The sequence below is a fragment of the Cervus elaphus genome, chromosome 3, assembly GCF_910594005.1.
Source record: "Cervus elaphus chromosome 3, mCerEla1.1, whole genome shotgun sequence".
Classification (NCBI taxonomy): domain Eukaryota; kingdom Metazoa; phylum Chordata; class Mammalia; order Artiodactyla; family Cervidae; genus Cervus; species Cervus elaphus.
The window spans coordinates 30,653,593-30,666,422 of NC_057817.1; the positions used below are offsets into that span (position 1 = coordinate 30,653,593).

At 58.7% G+C, this 12,830-nt stretch overlaps 1 protein-coding gene across 4 annotated transcripts; it reads right to left on the reverse strand.

The window, feature by feature from the left end:
• Window positions 1-281: 281 nt before the first annotated feature.
• On the reverse strand, window positions 282-12,653 carry CACNB3 (calcium voltage-gated channel auxiliary subunit beta 3). Of its 4 annotated transcripts, none has more exons than XM_043885487.1 (14): window positions 12,479-12,624; window positions 9,115-10,281; window positions 5,391-5,513; window positions 5,077-5,199; window positions 4,501-4,616; window positions 4,109-4,202; window positions 3,921-3,940; window positions 3,644-3,737; window positions 3,385-3,443; window positions 3,104-3,213; window positions 2,645-2,796; window positions 2,343-2,438; window positions 2,095-2,244; window positions 282-1,647 (listed from the first exon to the last, which is right to left on the reverse strand). In XM_043885487.1, the coding sequence occupies exons 2-14, from the start codon at window positions 9,157-9,159 to the stop codon at window positions 1,333-1,335; spliced, it is 1,497 nt and encodes a 498-aa protein (XP_043741422.1). In that variant the 5' UTR covers window positions 9,160-10,281; window positions 12,479-12,624; the 3' UTR covers window positions 282-1,332. The 4 variants fall into 4 exon arrangements, with proteins under 4 accessions (XP_043741422.1, XP_043741443.1, XP_043741433.1 ...); XM_043885508.1 differs by having other exon boundaries at window positions 3,644-3,724; window positions 4,138-4,202; window positions 12,479-12,622; XM_043885498.1 differs by lacking the exon at window positions 9,115-10,281 and having other exon boundaries at window positions 12,479-12,653.
• Between the last annotated feature and the right edge of the window lie 177 nt (window positions 12,654-12,830).

Sequence of the window (12,830 nt, forward strand, 5' to 3'; positions counted from 1 at the left end):
TTTTTTTTTTAGTTCTACCACTTTATTGCTACCAACCCATCTCCCTCCACCCTCGTGCACACATGCTCAGTCATGTAACCCCATGGACTTCAGCCCGCCAGGCTCCTCTGTCCATGGACTTTTCCAGGCAAGAATACTGGAGTGGGTTGCCATTTCCTTCTCCATCAGTGGGTCTTTTTTGAGAGAGCACATCGAGGATATGTCTTCAGCTCCTCCAGACTTGGGCCATGCAGTGAGGACCTCAGCTACCTGAGCCAGCAGACAGAACAGGAGCCTGAGGGTCTGCGCATGGTGTTTATTAGTGATGACAGTGAGGTGGGGCAGGGTCTTGTGGAGCATGCGCTGTAGGTAGGTCACACACTAGAGCCTCGTAAGACAAGGGTAGCCAGGCTGACAGGACCTCTGGGGCTGTCCACTGGGTCCTATCTCTCCCCCTCTAATCCTAACTTAACGAGCAGCAGCTATGGATCAGGGAATAAAGTCTGAGGCCCATACCCCATGGGCGTGGGAGGCATGAAGGCCAAGAACAGAAAAGAGAGAATGCAAGAGCAAAAGAATGAGTGGGGCAAGGAGGCCCCCAAAGCAAGCCGTCCATATGTTCCCTGCTACACTCACCCTCCTTTCCCCAGCCCCCAGTCCACCATGTTCCTAGTCCCTGGTCCCTTCAGATGTTAAGATGCTTCCTAGCAGGTGAGGAGAGCCCTTCCCTTCTGGAGCTTCAGCTGGCCCTAGCCCAGCCGTCCGTGCTCCAGCCTTTGTGTGGATGCCCTACCCCAGCTGATGCCAGGAGTGCCACCCTGCTGGGCTTCGATTGCCTCATGTCTCACGTGTGGCAGTGAGGTGAGGAGAGGCCCTCAGACCCCAAAGCACAACCCCTGAGTCCCTCGGGTTAGGACAGGACTGTACCTGCTCAGGGACCTTGTTCCTTCCTCATGCCATGCCGCCCACGCCCCACCCTCTCGTCACTTTGAGTGCATTCCTTCCCTGAGTCTGGTGGGAAGGCCCCTGCTAAGGGGGTCCTGGCCTGAGGGCACTGCCCAGTGGGGCAGTTTCTTGTGCAGGAGGAGAGGAAGGTGCCAGGGGGCAGCACGCACAGCTATTTCCTGGAATGGGAGCCTGAGGGGGGGTCACCGTGCCCAGGAGGTGAGGGGCCTCCTGCTCTTCCCCCAGAACCTCGGGACTGCAGGCAGGCCTGGAGCTGGGGCTGGGCAGGGGGGTTCGGGGGCTGAGCCTAGTGCCAGCCTCATGCCAGTCTAACGCCAACCCGCCTGGAGCAGGGGCCCCAGCCAGCTTGTGCCCGTGCCTGCCGGGGCAGGGTGGCAGGAGGCTGTGTCAGTAGCTATCCTTGGGCCAGGGCCGGTTGCGCTGCCAGTTCCGGTCATTGTGGTTGTGCTCCGAGTCCTGGGCCAGGAGGCGGTCTTGGGGGTCGTGCCCGTTCGCACTAGGCAGCCCCGAGGTGTGTTGGCGGTGAGGCTGGTACAGGTCGTGATAGGCATCTGCATAGTCCTCCTCCAGGTGGCGGGAGCTGCGCTGTGAAGACCCCGTCCAGGCCTGGCGGGAGCTCTCGCTGGCCTCATCCGAGGGCATCAGGCTGTCCCGCTCCAGGGGCGAGTGCTCCTCACCACGCTCCCCGAGCAGCTGCTGGTTCTGGGGGCAAGATGGCAGCTCTAAGCGAAGCCATGTGGACCTCACCTTGGCCTCCCTACCCACTCTGGCAGTGTGAGGATTCCTGCCCTCAACTCTCGGTCACTGGGTACAGGAAATAATGCAGAAGGAGAAGCACACTGGACTATTCTTCCACTTCAGACAAGGAAAGCTGGAGCTTTTGACTCCCGCCAAATCCAGGCTCTGCCTTCAAGACAGGCTAGAAGAGTTTGGAGAGTGTGTTTCTTTGGAATCCTAGGAAAAGTGGCCTCTGATTACCTGTCTCATTGCTTTCTTCCCTCATCAGGGAGTGCCTCACCCACACAACCCTTGCTCTGCTCTCTGATCCTTTGGCCTTCAAACTGGAGGTCAGGAATGATCCTCTGGGTGGGGAGGGGGCATTGCTTTGGCTAGCTCAGCCTGAGCATCAGTGCCCTTGGAGATGGTTACCTGAAGTCCGGGAATGGCACTGGGAGGGCCCAGAAGCCCAGGGCCGGGAGCTGGGTGGTGGGTCGCCCTCCAGTAAACCTCCAGGTACTCAGCCAGGTGCTCACAGGCATCTTCCAGCTGGTTTTCATCTAGAATCACATCAAACGACTCCTGGAAGGAAGAGAAAGGGGGAATGTTCCATCTCTGTCACCCCACGCCCGCCCTGGAAAAGCAAGAGTGGGCACAGGAGTGGTGCCCCAGCCACTTACGGGTGGGCACTGAACCAGCTTATCGTATGCCATCATCTGTACAGTCAGGTGCTTCATCTGCGACTTCCCTCGAGAGCGGATGAGACGCTGGAGAACCTGAGGGGAAAGGGCAGAGCTGGGCCCAGAAAGCACCGGGCATGTCCCTGACTCATGGCAGGAGGCGCAGGCGAGGAGGACTCGGCGGTGTTAAGCAGCAGCAGGAAAAGGGGACTGAGGAGCCTTTGGGCAGAGACCAAGCAGAGCTGAACTGCATTCTAAGAGGGCAGCCCTGGAGGCCTCCTCCCTCACCACGGCTGACTTACCTTCGGGGAGGACACTTTGACAAAGACGATGATGGGGGCCAGTGAGGTCTTGGCCAGCTGTGCCGGGTGGTTGATGGTGTCGGCATCCAACACTACCAGCTGCAGGGATTTGGCCAGCTCGAATATGCGCTCAATCTCACTCTGTACTTCAGCTATGAAGGGAGGGACGGGTCGGGGGAGCCGCAACGCTCACCGGTGGCTCCACCCCCATCTGACTCCAACAGGGCTTTGGGGTCTCCCAAATGGTGGATGGGAAGGAATGGTGGAGGGAGAGGATGTTCATCAAGGCCTGGGCAGGCAGAGGCATGGGGAATTGAGACTGGGGTGGGTTCTTGCCAATCCTGGGGAAGGTGGAGAAGGGGTTGGGCAGGAATGCAAGTTGTCAGGGAAGAGAAAGGTATGAGGAAGGTTTTCACTAATGCATGAGTGGGTAGAGAAGCAGGAATGGGGACTTCTCACCAATGCTGGAGCGGGCAGAGGAGCGCTCGATGATGGTCCTCTTGCCAGGATTGTTGAGCACGGATCGCTTTGCCAGTGAGAGGTCTGCAGTGACTCGGGTGATGGAGATCCTGGGGTGGGCAGGTAGAAGCACAGCCCACCTCTAAATTTCAAGCCTAGGCCTCTCCCTACCCAGGTTCTACCAACTTTCACTTTAGAGGAGACCTGGCTACAGCATCTGGAAGGAGGCAAGCAAGGACTTCTCCCTGGTTCTCATGCCTCCCCAGGCCAGAGCAGCTTACCTGCCATCAAACCTATGTTTGAGGAAGTCGAAGAGCGCCTTCTGCATCATGTCTGTGACCTGGGTTGGGCGGGGGGGTGAGGGGAAAAGCGTGGCATTGACTGGGAGCCTTCTTGGAGATGGGCAGCATCCCCAGGTACGGACATGGAGCTCACCCCCTCCACACACAGACCTTGACGGATGGGCAGTGGGGAACATCCCCTCCCACTGTTCCTGTGGCAAGTTTGGTAGAGGCAACTCTGGGGTCAGGGACCTCTCACCTCATAACCTTTCAGAGAGGGTCCCACCAGCACCACAGGCCGCATGGAAGGTACCACGTCATACGGAGGAATATGTTCCGCCTGCAGAATTGACCTGTGGTCATGCAAAGTCATGGCCATGTGGCCTGCCCTTCGCCTGAGTGGGGTGGGGCAGATGCAGACATTCTGGCCCCCCCCACCGTGTTTTCTTGCCCCTTCAACAATGACTGCCCAGAAACCTGTCCCCACAGCCAGACGCCATGAGCACCCCCAAGCCCCAGTCCCTTCCTTGACTCACCTGCTTTTGCTTCTGCTTGGCTTTTTGGAAAAGGAAATAAAAGATTAAAGTTGGTGAAGGGGGAAAGACCCTGAGGGCATAGTGTTCCCGTCCCCAGGGGAAACCCTGGGCTTCTCCCAGCTCCACCCCTTCCCACATTGTTCACTGGGAGAATCTCCCTTCCCCCTGTGTCTGAGTGGCCCACCTACCCAAGACAGGTGGGTGGAGGGGAGGCTACCTAGAGATGGAGGAGGGGAGCGTCGGCTGCCAATGTCACTCAGGCTGGATGGGTTCCCAGATCTCCTGAGAGCAGAGAGGGAGGTCAGTGAGAGTCTTTGTGTGTCTGCTCTACACAGTACTCAATAGTTGTATACATCTCCTTATGTTTCTGCTAGTGAGACATGAGCATGTGACATGAGCCTTTGTGTGTGAGCTTCGATATGTGTGCATTTGTACCTGTGTGTTGTGAATGTACACGTTAGGTCTGAGTGTGCACACTGCATATTGTGGGGGCGGGGTATGCATGCCTGTGTGGTGATGTGGACCATGGGTAAAGGGCACACGTGGGGAGGTATTTGCTGAGTCTCAGCCCTGCTCTCACCTGGCCTTCTGCTCCTGCTTGAGCCGGATGCTCTCGAGGCGCTGGGGGCTGGGGATGAAGGCGATGTCTCCGCCCTCTTTCACTAGCCGCCCGATCCACCAGTCATTGCTGTATTTCTAGGGGTGGGGTGGGGCGGAAGGGGTGGTGAGAGGAGGCGGTCCAGGCCTCAGCGCTGGCTCTTCAACGAAAAGGGAAGCGTTGGGAGAGCTGGTCTGAGCCAGGCAGCGCAAGGGGAGGGGGTCAGAAGAAGGTGCCGGCGGGGGGCGGGGGGGGCAGCCATGTCTGAGACCCCCAAGGTTTCCATGTGAGGCCTCACACTGGTCACAAGGAGCCTCAGAGGCAACTAAGCTAACTGCTCACTTGTACAGATTGGAGCTGAGGCCCAGGTCTCAGGAGGACAGAGACCCTGAGGACTAGGTCTCGGATATAAGGGGGTGTGTGTACGTGCAGGGGTGTGTTAAGGATGAGTTTTGGAGTTTCGGGACTTGTTTATTAAAGAGGACTGAAGCAACAGGCCTGGGAACTTGGGTAAGAGCAGAGAAACCAAGCGGCTTTTGTCGGGAGGGGGTCAGTCACCTCTTTAATGTGCAGAAAATCTTTGGCTTCAAAGTTGACTCCAGAGCCCTGGACTGGACACTCCTCATCCAGTACACCACAGTAGCTGACATTGGTCCTCACAGCAAACGCTACAGGTTTGTGCTGGGGAATGCAACCATTGGCGCAAATGAAGGGAACCTCAGAGCACCCCTTCCAGGTTCAGGGCCCATCCGTTCACCCAACCACACACATACTCATTCGCACATCCTGCCCATTGACCCCTCAAGACTTAGGACCTGGCACCAGTTTCCACCTACCCTGGCCCACTGTGCCCCCAGCCGGCAAGAGGATACCTTGGCCCTTTCAAGCTGCTGCTGAGCCTGGCTCTCCACTTCACGCCGGGCACTCTCCCGGTCCTCCTCCAGGGAGACGTCTGAGTCCAGAGATGGGCGGCTGGTATAGGAGTCGGCTGAACCCTGGTTTGGGGAGAGGCTGTGACCTGTGGGCTCAGGAGTTCTGGGCACTAGAGAGGCATGTCCGAACCCTACTAACCTCAGCCTCTCCAGCTCCATGGGGGTGGCTGGCCCCGTCAGTCCCTTCTGTTTCCCCAGGAAAGGCACCAGTGCCTCTGGGGCTGCAGGAAAGCCAGTCCAACCCATATGTGCTGAGATCTGGGCTCTTCCTCCCAAATCTATTAATATTGCAGCCTTGAATAGAGCCTTCATTTCCCTCCTTCCTCCCTTTTCTCCCCTTGACCATGTCCTGTGAGGCAGAGGGAAGTGAGACGTACTGAAGATGACATACTGGGGATGATTCGGAATCTTTGGAATCCAGAAGCCCCAACCCTCTTGTTCATATCAGCCTGCAAAGCAGCCTGGAAATTATTTCCTTAAAATGCCTGGCAGGAGTATAGCCAGCCAGGAACAGTCAAGAGACACTGGTTGGCATGGCACTGGTCCTAAGTGTCAGGATATAGCTGCCCACCCCCTTAGATCCCATCTCTCGTCCAGGGTGAAAGGGAGGACGCAGGGCTCCCAACTCCTAGCAGTTACTCCCTCCCTGCTCTCCCTACCCCCACTTTCTTTCCTCTCACACCTGCTGGGACAACTGGCCAGGTGTGGGCAGCACACAAGACAGACTGAGGAGGCAACATAAAGCTACCTCCTTGAGCCCAGGTGAGGCCTGGCCACGCCTACCACCTGGCCTACATCTCTCCACCCCTTGCCCAGGGGGATATCAGCCCTGGAGGAAGGCGGTGCTGGTCCCGGCAACCCAGCCAGGAGCAACCCTGGGGATGGAGGGAGGGTGTCTGAGTCCTGCTCAGAGGAAGGGCCTCTGGGCAATGAGGGGCCTTAGAAGGGTGGCAGAGCTCACCTACAAGGCCATGAGAGTGATGCATAACTGAACAAGGGAAGCTGGACCTCCCGGCAGGAGGGAAGAAGTCAGAATGTCTGGGTTTCCCCCTCAGTCTAGGGAAAAGGGAGTCTTTTGTTTCCTGCTTCAGTTTCCCCTCTTTATGAGCAGAAGCCTGAAGTGATGCTTGCATCGGTTCTGAGGTCCAGGGGGCAGAGATAAGGCAGGAGCCTAGATAAAGGGACCATGTGGGAATGTACACGTGTGTGCATGTGTAGTAGAATGTTCTCAGGCTGAGGAACATTCCTTCAGACCCACTGTGCATGAGCACCACAGAAGGCAGCGGAGGCCTGATTCTGGGTGGGGAAGACAAACTCACACACCTTGCCCAGCCTCCCCGTGGGCAAGAGGGCTTGTCAGCCCGTGGGCAGCCCAGGTCCTAGTGTGGAAGCTAACGACAACGTCCGTGCTAGACCCAAGGCATGGAGACAGCCCGAGGAGGGAAGGGCCTCCATTTTATAGAGCACGTTCCCCATCTCCCTTGAGAACTAAATAAGGCTGGCTTGGCAGCAGGATAAAGAGCAGCTGAGCCCCAGGAAGAACCTTAGCTCTATCAGCTGAGTAGGGGACCTCATCCCAGGGGCCTGGGGCACAGGAGATGCCTCGGTGGGAAATAGCTGTCTGAAGTGAACAGGGGCCAGCAGGCGAGGGGGCAGGTGAGGCAGGATGACCACTTGCCTTGGTAAGTACACGCCAGATGCTTCCTAGATGAGAGAGGAGTCTGACCCTTACGCTCCGTTCTCCAGGCTCTCAGCCTAACTGAGTCATTGTTGTGTTCCTGCCTGGGGCACCTGGGTTACCTGACCCTAAGACGGGAGTGACAGGGTCTCTCCCTAATGTTCTGTGAGTCATGCTCAGAATGCAATCCCCTCTCCATCTTTCCCAGGTCCTCAGAGCTCACCCATGACTCAGGGAGGCCAGGGCGGCCCCACCAGGCAGACCCTGGGGTCTTGCCTCCCTCATCCCCCGTTATGCCAAAACAGCCAGAGGCTCAGTGCTTTGGAGCTGCCAGGAGTTGGCACTGTGCCCTGGTGATGCCCCCCTCGCCTGGTGAGTGTGTGGGCAGGCTGCAGCTCCACTCTTGCCTGGCACGGGGGAAGGAGAGGAGGGAGATGAGCCGTTGGATTTATTTAGAGCCTGATTTCCCTCCTACTGCTTCAGAGGGGGCCTCAGGGAGAGCAAGGAGCCAGGCAAGAGAAAGGAAAGTGGGGGAGGGTAATCCAGGAACCAGAGAGGGGTGGGGAGCCAGCAATGGGTTAGCAGGCTGCCCCAAACACCATCCCTAAGTCAGGCTTTACCTTGCAACAGTCCTAGCCTTCTCAACCAGGGATGGGAAGAACCTTCTAGGGCCCTCCAGCCCCACAGAGGGAGGTTCATTCTCCAGCTCACCTTGGCACCCTGGGCCGTGGCCAGCTGTCCCTTCAACTGTCAGGAAGAGGTGTTCACCAGAGCCTTGAAAATCATCTGCTCTAGCTGCAATGTAATTAGCCCCAGAGGCCCAGTGGGGAGTTGGGCCCAGCAGGGGCCCAGTCCCAGAAAAGGACTGATAGATAAGTGCCTTTCCTGAGCCCCAGAACTCATCTATCCTGGACATGACAGCTGGAGAGGGGAGAAGACGCCAACACTTCCCTTTCGACCCTGCAGCGCTCTACCCTCCATATCAGATCAGGGACCCCTCTCAAGCCATCCAGCTGCTTTCATAAGGAGGCCTTCTTGTAGGATGCTGGAGAGAAGGGACTGAGACACTGCTGCCCATCCTTGCCCCATCTTTCCAGGCACTCTCCCTGCTCTCTTGAGCTCCGGGAATCACTGCCTAATGAGCTGATTTGTCTCAGTGGGTCAGGAGATAAAAGCAAAGAGGAGAATTAAATATTTATCAGTTGCCTGGTTCTCTGAGCAAAGAGCTTCCTCTTCATCCCCAGGCCCTGGGCTCCTCTGGCTTCACCTCCCGGCCTCCCTGCTGAGCAGGTGCTCAGGATGCCCCCCTGCTTGGGGATGCCTCAGCAGGAGGAGTGGGATAGCTGGGACACAGTCAGTCGGCCCACCCATGTGCCGGGCACCCAGTTTCCAGCTTGGGAGAGAAGCCGAGCTGAGGGGTGAGGAAGGAAGGCAGTGCCTGGGGCTGGCCAGCTGAAGGCGATAATGGAGGTCCTCAAGTTTTATGATCCTTCTGTCTGAAGGGGCTGGTATGGGATTCTCTGCTCTTCTCCAGGCTGCCTGATCTGTCCTTTACTAAGGCACAGGAGAGCTGGATTGTCCCCCTCTGTAAGAGTCCCTCCATCTCCTGTACAGGTCTGCTGTGTTCAGACCCCAGAAATCCTCCCTTGGGAACTCCAGACGTTGCCCGAGGCCTCCAGCCCCGCCTCCCTCCACCCTTCTGTCCTGGGCTGTGGAGCCACCTGCTCTGAGCCTCCCCCAACCAGAGCCCCTCTCGGCACACACCGGATGCTCCTTGCTCTAGGACTGGGGCACCGGGAAGCCTCTGGCATGAACATCCATCGCTCCACTTTGCTGGAGCGCCACCCCCCCCCCCCCCCCACCCCCCACGACATGCCCTGCCCCGCCACAGAGGCGTTCCTCAAAGTCCTGAACTGGGGGAAGGGTCCGAGGGACAGGGGCTGTCACCCCCACTCCCCCACCCCCACCCTCCCCGTGGGCACTCACCGCCTCCGAGTCCTCAAACCCGGGCACGTAGGAATCGTCATACATGGGGGAGTCCGGGTGGGGGGGAAGCGAGCGGCGCCGGGGGCGGGAGCGGCCCGGAGGCAGGGGCGATGACAGCGGGCCGCGCCCGGGAGATGCCGCCGAGCCCCGCAGCCCTGCGGGCGGCGGCGGAGAGCGAGAGCGCGAAGGAGGGAGCGAGCGGCGAAGACCAGCTGCTCCGAGCTCAAATCACCGCTCCCCCCACCCCACCCCCCCAAAACCCTGCCAGTCCCACCCCGAGCGCGGCTGAGGAAATCTGGCGCCGGCTCCTACAACAATAGCGCCCGCCCACCTGACCCCCCTCCCCGGGAGCAGGCGAGGGGGTGGCGGCGGGGGGCGCCGGCCACCGGGGGAGCCCGAGGCCCGGCCGCCAGAGGGTGGCCGACGCCAGCGGGGTAGAAGGTGGGTCCCCGAGCACCTACGGGGCAGAGGGGCGGCGGGGAGGAAGGGGAGGAGAGACTGCGGGCGGGGCGGATCCCGGCTTGGAGGAGGCGGGCCGAGGAGGGACGCGGAGACCGAGACGCTCGGCAACCCAGGAAATGCTCCGCCGGGAAACAAAGGGCTGGCGCGGGGGAGGGGCGGGGCGGAGACCGCCGCGGAGCCGAGACCCCGCGGAGCGCGGAGCGGGCGCGGGTTCAGGGGAGGCCCGAGAGAGAGAGACGGAGCAGGGGCCGAGGCCGAGAGAGGAAGAGGGGAGGCAGGGAAGTGGGAGACCGGAGAGACGGAGGAGGCGGGGCGGGGGCGGGCGGCAGGTGAGAGGGCGGCGTGTCTGCGCCCTGGCGGCCCGGGAGACTCCAAAAGCAAACCCCGCAGGGGTCCTGCGGAGGGGGTTTAGCGACCCCCGGCCAAATGCCGAAAAGCAGCCCCTGTCCCCCGCCTCCCCAGCCCCCCCACGCCAGGCGCTTGGCCCCTTTAGTGCTGGGACTCTCTCGCAGCAAAGGGCCTCCGTGGGTGCCCAACCCGGGCGGATTGGGGCCCGGCCACCCTACTACACCTGTTGCGCGGGCAGATTTCATCCTAGTCTGGCCAGGATGGGGGTTCCCTTCCTCACTTCCTTGCCAAGGACTGTGCCAGGCATTGCCAAGGCATCGTGGGAACTGGCGTAGGGAGGGGCTGCTTTAGGCGAACCTAAGGGGAGGAGGGAAAGAAGCCTGAGAGTGGAGGTAGGGGGATGGTTGTGGCTGGGACCGAAGGAGGGAGCCTGGCCACGCTGGGGTTGGCGGGGAGAGCAAGTCTCCTCCGAGTCACTAGTCTAAGGCCAGATACCCTTCTTAGCAAAAGGATGAGGGTGGTCCGGGCGGCCAGTGTATGGGTTGGAGCCACAGGTACCACTCTTCCAGTCATTCTGCTTCAAAGAGGCACTGAGATTTGAGGTTAGAGACCCGAGCAGCAGCCCTTATCTTGAGGAAACTTCCTCAAAGATCCACCCATTTGAACTCCAGAGCAAAATTATTCCTTTGAATTTTGATTGCCTCCCTACCCTTTCCTCCCCTGTCCACCCCCTCCCAGAGATTGGGGCGGGTGGCGGGGGTTCGGAATGTGAGATAGAGGGGTGCTCTTGGAGAGCTGCTGGGTCCTTCTCCCCTCCCAGAGTCTCACACCCAGGAGGGTGAATCTGAAATTTGCTCATCCCTTTTCTTCCTGGGCTACAGAGGACTTAGAAAACCAAAACTCTTAACAGGGTTGGGTGAGATCTATGGTAGGAAACACTGCCTGGGAGAGAGAGGAAGACCACCCAAACCAATTGGCTTCCCACTTATGTCACTTGTCCGTGTTCCCTTAACAAGAAAAAGAGAAGGGGGTCTCGTCTTAAGACTGTCTTGGTCTGCCTTTAGTCTCTCACCGCCCTGTGAATGGTGCAGTCCAGCCCTGCCTAGCATCTACCTCCCGCAGGGATTTGGCAGACAACTTTCTTGGAGCCCGAATGGCCCACTATTGGGGGAGGCAGTGTACTTTCCCAGTTCCCTCTCCTGAGTCCAGCACCATTTGGGGCTTGGTTATATGCTGGATTCTTCTGTATCAGAAGTTCCCAGACACTGTTTTCTCACTTTGTGCCCTCTCCCAGTTCCTCAGTATTTCTCATATCCTCTTTTATTCTCTGTCTCTTCTGTCCTTCCAGAGGGGCAGAAAGGGGGCATTAAATGTGACACAATAAGACCTTAAGGTGCTTTCTCCTGGGAGATGATTCTAATGAAGACGACAGCTACTGGGACATCTGCTTCTCTCTCCATCCCTGAATTTACTCTCCTTGCCTCTCCTTTTGGGACTCTACCCACCACCGGAATGTCCAGGGGAATGTAGGTAACAGTTGGTCTGCTATCAACCTCACTTCTGTCTTACACACCTTGTCTTCATCCCCGTCTGGGACAGTGATGTCTGAAGTCTGCTCATGAAGCATGAATTGCCATGCCAACCACCCCCAGGAGATGTATTCAAGATCCTCATACCTGGGCCATCTCCTGGGTCCTGCAGGAGCTTCAGAGCCTCTCCCTGGTTCCCTTCTCTCTGAGTTGCTACTCACTGCCCTCTTCCATTTCTCACCTCACCCATACCTGCCTGCTGTAGTTCTCATGCCAGCCTAGTGCTTCCTGTCCTATAACAAGACATGTGCCTGTCACTAGCCATGTGGTCCCTAATCCATTTGCTTTCCCCTGGCTGAGCATAAGGAGAGCTGGGGGTTGGGGTGGGGGGAGGATTCATGGACAAGATTCCTCCTGCCTTCCACTTTGTAGGAGAGCGTCATTAGACCAGCAGCTGGCAGATACCCAAGGCATGGAAGCAGGACATGGGGTTGGGGCTGGGGGGAAGCCTGAATAACCAGGTTTGGGAGTTGGAATTCTTGGGAATCTCCAGAATACATTATAGCTTCTCCTATAAGTGCACCAGGAAACTGGGTGGATCCAAGTTGTGGAGTGTTGAAGAGAGAAACTGAGGCAGGAGCTAGGACCTCTAGGAAGTCCTCCCCAGCAGTATTTAAGATCTGGAGAAAGCCAAAGCCTCTAGCATTCTAGCTGCTGGGCTGCTCCCAGGGAATGCAGGGAGGAGCACCAGGCGAGCTTTGCAGAGTCCTCCCCTCAGTCCTCACATCTAGACCCCTTTCTGGCCCCCACACAGTTTCCCAGCGCCCCCCCACCCCCATCCCATCCCAGTGCTTAGAGGCTGCCAGCACTGGCGCTCCCTCCTTTCCTACCTGCCACCTTTACCCTTAGCCTCACCTACTCCGCCTCCCTCCCCATCACTGCAGTCTTCCCCCAAATGCCAGCCCTCTCCCTAGCTGGGAGTGGGCTCTCCTCCCACCCACTGGGGAGGGGGCCCTCGCGTTTACCTCATTCAGCAGGAAGGTTGCACTGGAGTCAGAAAAAGACATAGACCGGGCTGGCGGCCTCTCCCCTTCCCCCGGGCCAGGGGCTCCGAGGCGGGAGCAGGACCAGGCAGCTGCTCTGCACACTGGCTCCCGCCTGCACGCCTGGCCTCGCCCCACGCCCGGCTCCCACGGCGCTCCCTTCCCTCTCTCCGGGCTCCCTCCCCCCTTCCCTCCTCCCTCCCTCCTTCCCTCCTCCCTCCCTCCTTCCCTCCTCCCTCCCTCCCTCTCTCTTCCTTTCTCGCCGCCTCTGTCACTCTCTCCCTCCCCTGTCGCTTTTCAGCCCAGCTTTCTTCATTTCCGTCTCTAACCTCCT

Bases quoted from the DNA above. Each gene is read 5' to 3' on its own strand.
- CACNB3 (XM_043885487.1), bottom strand. From the start codon at position 9,159: ATGTATGACGATTCCTACGTGCCCGGGTTTGAGGACTCGGAGGCG. The intron at 4,617-5,076 runs GTGACTGACCCC...CCCCACCCCTAG, and splicing joins ATTTTCTGCACATTAAAGAG to AAATACAGCAATGACTGGTG. The intron at 3,214-3,384 runs GTAAGCTGCTCT...TGCCCACCCCAG, and splicing joins AAACATAGGTTTGATGGCAG to GATCTCCATCACCCGAGTCA.